The 13,403-nt window shown below is 36.4% G+C and overlaps 1 protein-coding gene across 1 annotated transcript; it reads left to right on the top strand.

Moving 5' to 3' along the window:
- Positions 1-744, top strand: LOC126672695 (uncharacterized). The gene has a single exon (XM_050366652.1). The coding sequence runs from the start codon at positions 1-3 to the stop codon at positions 742-744; it is 744 nt and encodes a 247-aa protein (XP_050222609.1).
- Positions 745-13,403: the final 12,659 nt, after the last annotated feature.

The raw sequence follows: 13,403 nt of genomic DNA, 5'->3' as shown, positions 1-13,403 counted from the left end.
ATGTCGCCTTTAAGCTTAAGGGTTGACAGATTCCAAAGCACAAGTTTGGTTGATTGGGTGAATTCCATGCTTACTACGCTTAAGGCTGATGAATTGCAATTATTTGTTCTCTCCTTGTGGTCAATTTGGAATGATAGAAATAATATTGTTTTTGGTAACAGGAGGCTGGCCCCTGATATGTTGTTTAGTAACATTCTGTCTATGCATTCTGGTGGTAGCTCAGGTCATCAGGTAGTTATTTCGGAGGTCAGATCGCAAAACCAGACGTGGAATCCTCCTCCACCCCATGCTGTCAAACTGAATACTGATGCAGCAGTCTCTATTGATAAGAAGATGTCTGTTGCAGGTGCTGTTTGTAGGAACAGTGAAGGCGTGGTGTTGAAGAGTGGAGTTTGTGTTATGCAGGGGATTTATGACGTAGAATTGGCTGAAGCTATGGCGGTCGAGTTTGGCGTGAAGATGGCAGCATATATTCTGTGTGAGGAACTGATTGTGGAGTCTGATTCACTCAATGTTATTCAAAGATTTCACAAGCATGATGGTGCCATTGATCATATTCAGCTCATAATCGAAGATTGCATTGCTATTCCGCTGAGTTGCTCGGTTCGTTTTCAACATGCCAGACGATCTTATAACATTGTTGCCCATGCTATGGCAAAATGGGGTATGTTTATTGGTAGAAATCGTTTGTTTGACGGTGAAGTTCCGTTTCCAGTAAATGAACTCATTGTTATTCCTTCTTAATCAATAAAGAGTTTGTTTCCTCTCAAAAAAAAACTAATCAATTAGTAAGGATTATTTGGTAAATTTGCCTGTCCCCCCATCCGTGCTTTTATATATAGTATAGATTAGAGAATTTCGTGTTCGGAGAAAAAGCCAAGGCCATGGGTAATTTAGCCAGAAATTTACAATAATTATCTCATCATTCAATAATCATAACAGAATATCTTTTACTGTAATAAAAATATACTTGAGAGATATTTCAATATATATCTTCTTCTTTTTTAGCAAAATTTTCAAAATTAATGTTACTTTTTATGGAATGAACTCTCATGTCAACTTAATATATAGCTTCTTCTAAGTTACAAGAAATTTATGTCTAAAAAAGTACCGGAAATTAATATTAGGTTAAATATGTGTTTGTAATTCTTAAATTTAATTAATTTTAATTTTAGAATTGTATATTTTTTTTGCCAAATTTTTTAGAATTGTATAGTGTGGCTTTAGTGGTGTAATTCTCTCTTGTAGCAGATAACTGCTCGTAAGTCAACATGAAATAAAAAGTTTTGCCTGAAGAGTTCCAGAATTGAAATTTTTAAGTTAATGTATTGTCTAACTTGTTTTGCAAAATAGATATTTTTTTCCTTGATTTATTTATTAATTTTCCGGAAAATTATATTTTAATTTAAATTAATTTGAATTTAAAAATAATATTATTGTTCATAACTAATTAAACTAAATAAAAAGAGATATAATTATATTTTATATCAAGTTAACTAAGAAAATTCTACTTACTTGAATTTGGATAGGGAAGTTACTTTTTTAATTAAAGAAAAGTTAAACTTTTAACTTTTCGGAAAGTAAAACATATACATTAAATCAAGGATTAATTAGACAAAACACGGGATTTAGCCAAATTGTTTAGACAAATACGGGTGTAAGTTTCAGTTTAGAGATTTAACTTTTCTCTTCTTCTTTTTTGATTATTATGCTTTCTAAACTTGAAAAGTACGATCTTAGAGATATTCTCTCCATCTCCCTTTTTTCTTTATCAATTCCAACTCCAATTCAAAACCCCTATCATTGTTACTTGCCACCGCCGTTCAGAAGAGATGACCGCCGTTTACAGAAAATTCCAAGCCTACCGCTGCCGCCGTTGTACGTGATTGTTGCGAGAATCTCGTCTTCCTTTTCTCCATTCAATCTCGCCGTTCTTCAGATCTCAATATCGCCGCCATTCGTCAAATCTCACTGCCGCCATTCGTCAAATCTCACTGCTGCTGATGCCATTTACGCTAGATGCTGTAGTCCTAAGCCCGCTGCCGTCGTGCACAAGCCCTTGCACACTATCGTTTCAATCAAGTCTTTTTCAGATCTAAAATCGAATTAATGTTTTGTGTGTTCTTTAATCCATTTCTTGTTTTTTTTTTTTGTGAAAGATGGTGTTGATGTAATGGTGATTCGATTTTTTTGTATTGCACAGCATGTTGCACTCTAGGTGTTTGAACAAATGCTTGTGAGAATTTGTAATATTTTTGGGTGTTGGGTAATCAATGGTTAATATTGGGTAAACCGTTAGGTAACCTGTAATTTTTGTTTTTGATATATCATTAATAAAATCGTTAGTAAACACCGGTGCTGAATTTTATGTTTCTGGTTCGATTTTTTTGTATTACACAGCATGTTGCACTCTAGGTGATTGAAGAAATGCTTATGAGAATTAAGTGATATATTTGGGTGTTGGGTAATTAATGGTTAATGATGGATACCGAATCCTACAATAAATACAGTGGAGCCGAGTCACATGAGATCCATTCTCGGGTGATACCGGACTCCCCACGAAGACCTGAATATATGAAGAAGGCACCGAATCCCTTGAGATTTGGTAATATACCGACAGAGACCGAATCCCATAGGATCCGCCCAAAGCGCGTTAATCCGGGATTCGGATAGATCGCCATATCTGGAAGTATATTCACATTTGGACACAAACTCCAAACATGGAAAGATAAGCTCTATCTTAGGAAGACGAGACTATTTAGGAAGACGTTCCTAAATAGGACTCATGTCTGAATAAGGTAGATCGCGACAAATCAGGATGAATCCCTACAACGTAGCTCGATCCCTATAAAGTAGGATTCACTTACCTATTACGACTCTACAAGGTATATTCGGCTACTATAAAAGGAGCATGAGGTATGCCTAGAATCACAATTATATTCATATACTCTAAACGCTGCTCAAAGCTCTAAACTGACTTTAGCATCGGAGAGTTAATCGGACAACCACCGTCCGGTTTGCTTCTACCCTGTTTTGCAGGTCTCATTCATCGGTTGAGAAGGCAGACTCCATCAATTGGCGCCGTCTGTGGGAAAAGCTTAACTAAACTTCAATTCGAAGGAGCTCTTCTGAACTCAAAAACAAATTTCATTGAAGAAGATGACTTCTGAAAGAGTGAACCTGAAAAACCAAACATCGCAAAGAAAACAGAAAACAATAGAACCCTCCATTCCTCCGCCGATAACCTTCGACGGGGAAAATTTCGGGAGAATAGCTGAAGAGCATAACGAAGCTCTGGTGGTGGCCATGGTCATCGAACACTGGAACGTCGAAAGAATCCTGGTCGATGAAGGAAGCGCAATAAACCTAATAATAAGAAAGGCCTACGAAAGCCTAGGAAGAGAGCTAGCAGAATTGAAAAGAAATGCCACGCCAGTGGTAGGATTTGGCGGCTCACCAATTAAGCCCAACGGAACAATCACACTTGATGTCAAGCTAGGAAGGACGAGGAAAAGCGAGGAATTACCTACACGATTTAGTGTCGTAGAAATCGACTTGCCGTACAACGCGATATTAGGGAGACCTTTCCTCCATGATTCAGCAGCTGTAACCAGTATAAAAGCGCTAACTATGAAGATACCAACAAAGCAAGGAATTATCACAATACAAGGGAACCGAGCCGAGGCAAAGAAGTGCTATGATCGGTCAATAGAAGAATCATGCGAAGCAATGGCGATCGAAGAAATCCTTAACCACGACATTGAAGAGAAAAAAACAGCACCCGAAGGCGAAATAAAGAAATTAGAACTCGGCAAGGAAAAAAGAGTAAACCTTGGGGCAAACATGGACCCTAAAATCGAAGAAGACATTACGGCGATATTAAAAAATAACATCGGAACCTTCGCTGCCAAGGCGTCGAAGATTATCGGAATAGACCCCCAAGTCATCGCACATGATCTAAATGTAGCAGAAGCGGCGAATCCCGTCAAACAAAAGAAGAGGAAGTTCTCTGAAGAAAAACAGAAGATAATAGCAGAAGAAGTAGAAAAACTGGAGAAAGCCAGATTCATCCGAGAAGTCCATTACCCCGAGTGGGTAGCAAACGTAGTTATCGTGAAGAAAGCTAACAGAAAAAACAGAATGTGCGTAGATTACACCGATCTAAACAAGGCATGTCCCAAAGATAGCTACCCACTGCCTGACATCGATCAACTCGTGGACTCTACTGCAGGACACGCAATGTATAGCCTAGCAGATGCGGCTCAAGGCTATCATCAAATCCAAATGAAGGAACAAGACCAGGAAAAAACATCATTTATCACGGAGGGAGGAACCTACTGCTATTCGGCGATGCCCTTCGGGTTGAAAAACGCAGGAGCAACTTATTTAAGGCTTATGAACTTCATGTTCAAAGACGAAATAGGGAAGCGAGTCTAGGTGTATGTAGACGATTTAATTATCAAAAGCGAGAACGAAGAAACCCATGCAAAGGATTTGGAAGAGACATTCAACACACTAAACAAATTCGGAATGAAGCTGAACCCGGACAAATGCACGTTTGGCGTCCAAGGTGGAAAATTCGTGGGATTCATGATATCCCAAAGAGGAATAGAGGCGAATCCAAAGAAGATCAAAGCGATCATGGACATGAAAGCACCAAGAAACATAAACGAAGTTCAAAAACTCAACGAGCGAATCACATCACTCGGTAGATTTATGTCCTGCTCAGCAAAAAGATGCTTGCCTTTCTTCAAAGCCCTCAAAAGAACGCAAAAGTTTTAATGGAACAAAGACTGCGAAAAAGCGTTTGAAGAATTAAAAAAGTTCCTTGTCACCCCTCCATTGCTTAGCAGACCGCTGAAGGGGGAGACGTTATACTTATACATCAGCACTACGAAAGAGACTATCGGAACAATGCTAGTAAGGGAAGAAGATAGTGAAATGAAGCCAATCTACTACATCAGCCGAGTCCTGAAAGGCGCGGAAACGAGATATCCCGAGATCGAAAAAATGGCACTGGCAGTAGTAACCACGGCTAAAAAGCTGAAATACTATTTCCAGAGCCACAACGTAGTAGTAAGAACGAATCAACCATTGCGAAAGGCGATCCAAAGACCAGAGACATCCGGGAGATTGGTCCATTGGTCCATTCAGCTCAGCGAGCATGACATAAGATACGAACCTCGCCCAACTCTCAAAGCGCAAGCTTTTACGGACTTCGTAGCAGAAATAACTCCGGGCGAGACCAGTCAGCCTAAACCAGACTTAATATGGGAACTCCACGTAGATGGAGCATCAAATGAAAAAGGAGCCGGAGCAGGAGCCATACTCAAAGGACCCGGGAAAGTCAAAATCAAATATGGAGTAAACATCCAGTTCGCCGCCAGCAACAATGTAGCTGAATACAAAACCCTGATCGCAGGCCTCGGTCTAGCGTTAGAAATAAAAACGGAAATCCTAAAGATCTATGGCGACTCCCAGCTGGTAGTAAATCAAGTCAAGGGAGAATATCAAGCCAAGGAAACAGGAATGATCGAATATCTGGAAAAAGTCATGACACAACTTCGACAACTGGAAACGCAAGGAGGACAGTGGGAAATCATTCAAATTCCAAGTGAGAAAAACATCGAGGCCGACGCCATCGCCAAATCTGCATCATAACTCGGAGACCTATTCACAAAAATGCAACTAAAAGAAACCCTTGAATCGCCAAGCACCAGAGAAATAGAAGTCATGGCATTCGAGGAAGCTGATTCCTGAATGACCCCATTAATCAAATACTTAGACCACGGCGAGCTGCCAACTGACAATACCGAAGCCATCCGAATCATCCGAAAATCCGCCAACTACTCATATCACAACAGAGTTCTCTACCGAACCTCCTTAACTCATCCGTGGTCAAGATGCGTCTCGCCCCAAACAGGAGGCTCCATCCTAAAAGAAATTCACGAAGGAATATGCGGAGCACATGAAGGAGCAATCACCATAGCAAGAAAAACAATGCTCCAAGGGTACTACTGGCCAACCATCAAAGAAGATGCAAAAACGTTAGTGAAGAAATGTGACAAATGCCAAAGACATGACAATGTCAGCCGCAAACCAGCAGTACCTCAAGGATCAATAGAGAGCCCTTGGCCATTCGCCACATGGGGGATCGATATAGTCGGACCGTTCGAAATGGGAAAACATCAATTGAAATTCCTAATCGTCGCAATCGAACACTTCACAAAATGGGTTGAGGTGGCGCCAGTCGCAACCATCACTGCAGCCAGAGTAGAAGAATTCTTCAAAAATGAAGTGATATGCCGATTCGGCATACCTCACACCGTAATAGCAGACAACGGAAAACAATTCGACTGCAAGCGATTCAAGGAATTTTGCAAAGGGCTAATGATCAACTTGAAATTTACTTCGATGGCGCACCCTCAAACAAATGGAATGACGGAAGTCACCAACCGAACCATAGCACAAGGAATAAAAAAGAGGCTCTCTCAATATAAGGAGAATTGGGCTGAAGAACTTTACAGCGTTCTGTGGGCATACAGGACAACTCCTAGGAAAGGAACGGGCGAGACACCCTTCAGACTCGCCTATGGCACCGAAGCGGTAATCCCAGTAGAAATTGGCATACCCAGCGTCAGGGTGAACTATCTGGAAGAAGAAACCAACGAGGCTAGAACAAGACTGTGTCTAGACCTACTAGAGGAAAGAAGAGATGAAGTAGTGGTCCGAGCCGCTGCCTACAAGAAACAAGATGCAAGATATCATAACAAGAGAATAAATTCGAGAGAATTTCAAATAGGCGATCTAGTCCTACGAAACGCAGAAATTGGCAGAGGAAACGCAGGAGTAAAGAAAATGCAAGCAAACTGGGAAGGTCCCTACATTGTAGAAGAAGCTACTGGCAAAGGCGCGTATAAATTAAAAACAACGACCGGATCCATGGTACCCAGATATTGGAATGTAGAGCATCTGAGAAAGTATTACCAATAGATTAGTTCGTGGCATGTACTTATTTCCATTTTTGAAATAAAAAGACGATTCGGCGTTGAGAAATAAATTTTAAAGGCTCGTTCGAGTCCCAAATCGATATATACAATTTAACAAGAATCGTTTGAATCTTAGTTAAAAATAATCTAGACTTGTCTGAGTCAGAATAAAAATTAAGGATCCAACCGGTACTGAGTCATGACTTGGGAATAAAAGCTCCCAGAGTCACCCAGACGCCGGCGGAGACGCCCCTCTTCCTTCTTCAGATCATCCCTCTCCTTCGTGAGAGCATCTGAGGAAGACTTTAGAGACTCGATCTCATCAGACAAAGTCTGAACCCGAGCCTCTAAGGCGGAAATCTCCCGACTCTTGGCAGATACAGAAGAGCTCAGCTGTTGGATCAGACCAGTCGCTTCACCGGCTTCCTCCTCCATCTTCTGCTTTTCGGACAGCCAAGATTCGGAGTCCTTACGAAGTTTCTTCAACTGATCCACCGCATCTCTACGGCGACGCTCCAAAACAGCGATGGATTGAACCACCTACAAAATAAAGCAACAAAAATAATGAACACAAAGCAGCTACAAAATAATGAACACAAAGAAGAAAAACATACCGAAAAACCGCCAAGACAGGCGAACTCAGCCAGACCATCGCCATGGTCGCGATCAATGGACTCTATGTCCTCCTTGATCATAATATTCTCCATGCAAGCATGAAGAATAGCAACGTTGGAAAGTCGAGGCGGATCCTGAGCGTCCGCCCAAGCCGCAAACCGAGGCGCCTCATCAGCAAAAGCCCCAGAAGATTTCTTCTTCTTGGAACGCTTGGAAGAAGCTCCGGCTTGATCCTCAGCAGAACGCTTCTTGCCAGCGGTGGGCAACTCCTTCAGAGAAGGATCTGAATCCTTTGAAGGAAGCAAAAATGACTCGGGAGTCGCGACAGGCACCTGATCAGCAGTAGCAGGCGCAAGATCCACCGAATCAGGCGATGGATTCGGTACGACGTTAGAAGTGGGAGTAGGAGCGCCGCTAGTAACCTCGCCCATATCTACACTCATATCGACATGAAAATTATCAAGCAAATGGTCAAGAGAAGTTGACATCCTATAAAACAGAAACATAATAACAAAGTTAGAAAAATACCTTCTAAAGGAAGACCCGCCAAAAGTATTTCACGACGACTTAAATATTGCCCTAAAAGAACGCTGTACTTGGGCTTATCAAAACGACAATCCGACAACAACGATAAGGCGAAATCCTTCTCCCCATCGGTCAACTCAGGAACGTCAGTAAGCGAAACTTTACTAGAAGTAAAACTCCGCGAAAAAGAAGAGAAAGAAGTATTTTGAACCAAGAAAAATTTAGGGGTCCAACCCTTCAAAGAAGACGGAAGACTAAAAAGAGACCGGTTCAGTCGACCACCAGCAAAAATAAATTCCTCGCCCTTTCGGCGGGAGAAAACATAAAAATAATTAAAAAGAGCAAGTGTAGGCTCCTGCCCCCAGATCCTACAAGACTCCATAAAAGAACAAAGGAGGCGAATCGCGTTGGGATGAAGCTGACCTAAAGGAATACCTAAATTACGACAGACCTCTATGATCAAAGCTTCAAGAGGAAACCTAAGACCCGCTAACAGTTGTTCATGAAAAATTATTATCTTGGAAGGCGAATTTGTACTATGATTCGCCCGATATGATTTTCCAGGTCTCAAAATAGTGTATGGCCCAGGAAAACTAAATTCCTCGGCGTAACTAATTATCTATTCTCTTGACAAGGAGCTCCGGGTATACTCTAACTCATCACGAGCACCTTTCGCCCCCTAAGTCACTTCTGACATTTTAAAATTAAAAAAGAGGGAGGAAACAAGGAATAATAATAAAATTAAGATTTTAAAAGATCAAAGAGAAGAAAAAACGAAGAACAGGAAGAACAAGAAGAGCAAGAAAAGCAAGAACTGCAAAACAAATCCAGAAACTCAAAATAAGAAATTAAATTAACGAAAAGGCAAATACCTTGCAAGCAAATATGCGGGATCAAAAGAAAGGTAGGGAGTAACTCGAAAACGAGGAATCTTGAAGGTAGAAAGGAAACCTAACCAAAATCTGATGAGAATTTTCTGAGATACAATAAGAGTAGTTGCAGAAGAAAACAAAAGCAAAAATGAAGGAAAAAGAAAATGAACATTTATACAATCCAAGGCAAAGAAGTTGAAGAGACGAAACCCTATAATTGAGATAGATGAGAAACAAATGGCACACGAAGACACTTGTCCCTCATCCAGAGACAACCCTTCGTTGATAAGCAACACGTGGCAATAGAAAGAATCTTACCGGAGAAGAAATGCAACTCGCCAATATACGAAACGACTCGCCCAGAATATAAAAAGACTCAGCTCCAAAAGAGCTAAAATCTACTAAGGCATGAATATCAATCACTTCAGCTCACTTGCGGGGGGGCTAATGATGGATACCGAATCCTACAATAAATACAGTGGAGCCGAGTCATAGGAGATCCATTCTCGGGTGATACCGGACTCCCCACGAAGACCTGAATATATGAAGAAGGCATCGAATCCCTTGAGATTTGGTAATATACCGACAGAGACCGAATCCCATAGGATCTGCCCAAAGCGCGTTAATCCGGGATTCGGATAGATCGCCATATCTGGAAGTATATTCCCATTTGGACACAAACTCCAAACATGGAAAGATAAGCTCTATCTTAAGAAGACGAGACTATTTAGGAAGACGTTCCTAAATAGGACTCATGTCTGAATAAGGTAGATCACGACAAATCAGGGTGAATCCCTACAACGTAGTTCGATCCCTACAAAGTAGGATTCACTTACCTATTACGACTCTACAAGGTATATTCGGCTGCTATAAAAGGAGCATGAGGTATGCCTAGAATCACAATTACATTCATATACTCTAAACGCTTCTCAAAGCTCTAAACTGACTTTAGCATCGGAGAGTTAATCGGACAACCACCGCCCGATTAGCTTCTACCCTGTTTTGCAAGTCTCATTCATCGGTTCAGAAGGCAGACTCCATCAGTTAATATTAGGTAAACTGTTGGGTAACTTATAATAAATGTTATTTTGAATATATTATTAATAAAATCGTTAGTTAACTGTTGTTGATTTTTATTTTTGTTGCTATTTAACCAATGGTGTACTAAAGGTACACCAATGACCTTTGTTTTTAATACATTGTTGGTTAACAAATGATTATCTAATGATTAATCAACAATTTTAGATTTAAAAAAAAAAGCGATTTAAGTTTTATTGTTGATTGCTCTTGCAGTGATGAAAACGGAGAGGTTTATAATAAAATTTTCAACTAGTTTTATAAAAATAGAGGTTTGAATTTGTAATAGTTTCGTTTGTTGGTTAACCAACAGTGTTAGTATACCGCTGGGTAACCAAAATCGTATTCCTGTGATTAAAAAAAATATTTTTGAGAATAACAAAAGTCATTTTTGCAAAAAAAAAGTACAGATTGTATTTCTAAAAAAAAAGACTTTGAGGTAGTATTCTTGAGAATATTTTATCTTTTTTTTATATTTATCTAAAAAACCCTTAAATCAAATAAAAAAAATTTGCTATTTTTTGAAACGTACAACTTCTCTCATCTATTTATCCCAAATCAAGTAAGGTCTTATAATTATTGTTCTTGTTTTAGATAGATTTTGTTGCAGAACTACGATTTCTTTTGGCGACTTTGAAAAATATAATAAAAAATGAAATCTATTTGGAGATGTGCTGCTTATTTTAAGATTAATTTAAATTATAAATATTAATAATACTAATAAATTAAACTTATTAATCTTAAATCAGAATCTATATTAAAATTAATTAAAAAACTAAAAATTATTATAGTGATTCCGCTCTACAGTGCAGATATATAGCTAGTAAAATATAATTGAGAGATATTTTAATGTATATTTTAAATATAAAATTTTAAGGCTAATTGTAGTATCTTTTTTCACCCAAGGAGTGTGATTGTGTAGAAGCACTTACTAATCCGATTTCCAAGTCTACAACTGAAGTCCATCATTAATTTTGCAATTTCTTATTACCTGTTGCTAGATTTACAAAAAATTATTTCTTTAAGTATATCATTCTTCTTCTTTTTTTAATCCTAAATTATGTTACTTTTTGTGGAATGTAGTCTCTTATCAACTTTATAGCCAGTCCTAAACTACATGAACTTGCTGTCAAATTTTGTTTTTAGTAGAAATTAGTATTAAGGTTAAGTATATGTATCTAATCTTGACTTTTAATTGATTTTAATTAAAATTTTGAGAAAATAATAAGAAAACCACAATAATAACTCACTATTTCATATAATACAATATTAATTAGTTTATTTATTTTTTTACAATTTTTCTTTCATAAAATACCAACATTCATTATATCTTTTCAACAAACACCACCTTTTTTACAATCCAATAATGTCCACCACATCAAATATATAAACACCAAAAAGACCCTCATTATTTGAGCAGGTGCATGTGCACCTGATGTGATAAATGACCCACGTGGGTCATAAATGGTGCACCTGTTGTGATGAATGACCCGCGCGTGATGCGCGGGTCATTCTTAACAATTTTCGGGTGCACTTTTTGGTGCACCTAATATATTTTTTTTATTCTTTTTTTATATAAATTATATATTTATATATTCATTTAAATAATACAGAAAATTTATTTATTATATTTAAATTTTAAAATATATTAATTTTAATTTTAAAAATATAATTTTTTTTATATCTCCGGTACATATTTTCTATGTCTTTCATATACTATATAAGAGACGTATTTGATATATACTTTTGAGATGTGTCGAAATATTTTTATATATATTACATATATATTTTTTTATAAATATTTGATACATCTTCGATACATGATATGTACATTTTTAAATTTTATTTAATAGATACATTTAATCAAAATTCAAATATATTTTTAATATATTTTTAATACATCTCTGATACACAATTTATACATGATAGATACATATTTGATACATTAATTGAATTAACTGACTAATTTGATTGGTTCGTTTTTATATTTAGAAAAGCTTAAAAACATATATGTAATAATTCTAATTAAAATGAACTAATTATATTTATTGTGTTGTATATATTTGATTGGTTCGGTTTCATGATTTTACCGGAAGCCCAAGGTGGAAGAAAGGAAAAAAAATGAGTAGAAGTGCAAAATATTCGATAAATATTTGATACATCTCAGATACATATGTGATACAATTCCGATACATAATTTATACGTATTTAAAAAGACTATTGTCAAATTACGTTAAACATTGAAAAATTATCAAACATATAATTTGATACATCTCCGATACATATATGATACATAATTAATACATCGCTGATACATTTTTAATTTATCAAGTTCTATAGTGTCAAGGGCTACCATCGTTGGAGTATTATTTGTAGAGTGGATACATGTCTGAGATATTTTTTTTAAATATTTTAAAGTTGTATATAATATGTATTAAAAATGTACATTTGTTATTTAACAATATTTGATACATTAAAAATACATATTCGATACATCTATAATATATATTTGATACATTTAAAATACATATTCGATACATCTATAATATATATTTGATACATTTTCGATATATAATTTATATGATATATGTAATTTTTTTAATGTACTTAATAGATATATCGCTGATACATAATTTATACAAGATAGATACATTATTTTACAACATCTTTTTTTTGTAAAATAATAGATACATCGCTGATACATATTTTATACATAATAGATATATTTTTAAAATATGTTAAATAGATAAATTGTTAATATAAATTTTTAATTATTTTATTTTGTATTTTTATGTTTTTAAAATTTAGTTAATTTTATTAAATATATTTATATTTTTTAAAGTTAATTATTATTATTAAATATATTTAAATTTTTAATATTAAAAATAAATTTATATATAATGAATAAAGTTTTAATATAATTTAATATAAAGTTTTTATATTAAAATAAAAAGAATCTATTTTTTAAAGAAAAAACTCATGCATCAGGTACTAAACTGATGCATGAATGAGTAAGGCGTGTCAGCCCTGCTTATTTTTTTAATAAAAATTTATATGTAAAAAAAAAACATCCATGTGTCAATAGTTGACAAGTGTTATTTATTGTTGTAGAGAAAAAAGAAGGAATCTTCACTGATACACGTGTCCCTATTCTAATGGAATGGTGCTAGTGAAAACTTTTTGTGTTTTATGGTAAGAATGATAAATATGTGATATAAGTTGTAATGTGTGTAAATGTATGTCAATTAGTTGGTATTTTTGTGATTTACTCTAAAATTTTAGGATTATGTAGTGTGACTTTAGTGGTGTAATTTTTTCTTATAAC

This window comes from Mercurialis annua, linkage group LG3, assembly GCF_937616625.2.
Source record: "Mercurialis annua linkage group LG3, ddMerAnnu1.2, whole genome shotgun sequence".
Taxonomy (NCBI): domain Eukaryota; kingdom Viridiplantae; phylum Streptophyta; class Magnoliopsida; order Malpighiales; family Euphorbiaceae; genus Mercurialis; species Mercurialis annua.
Note: the sequence above shows the minus strand (reverse complement) of the source record. Positions and strands in the feature narration are given on the sequence as shown.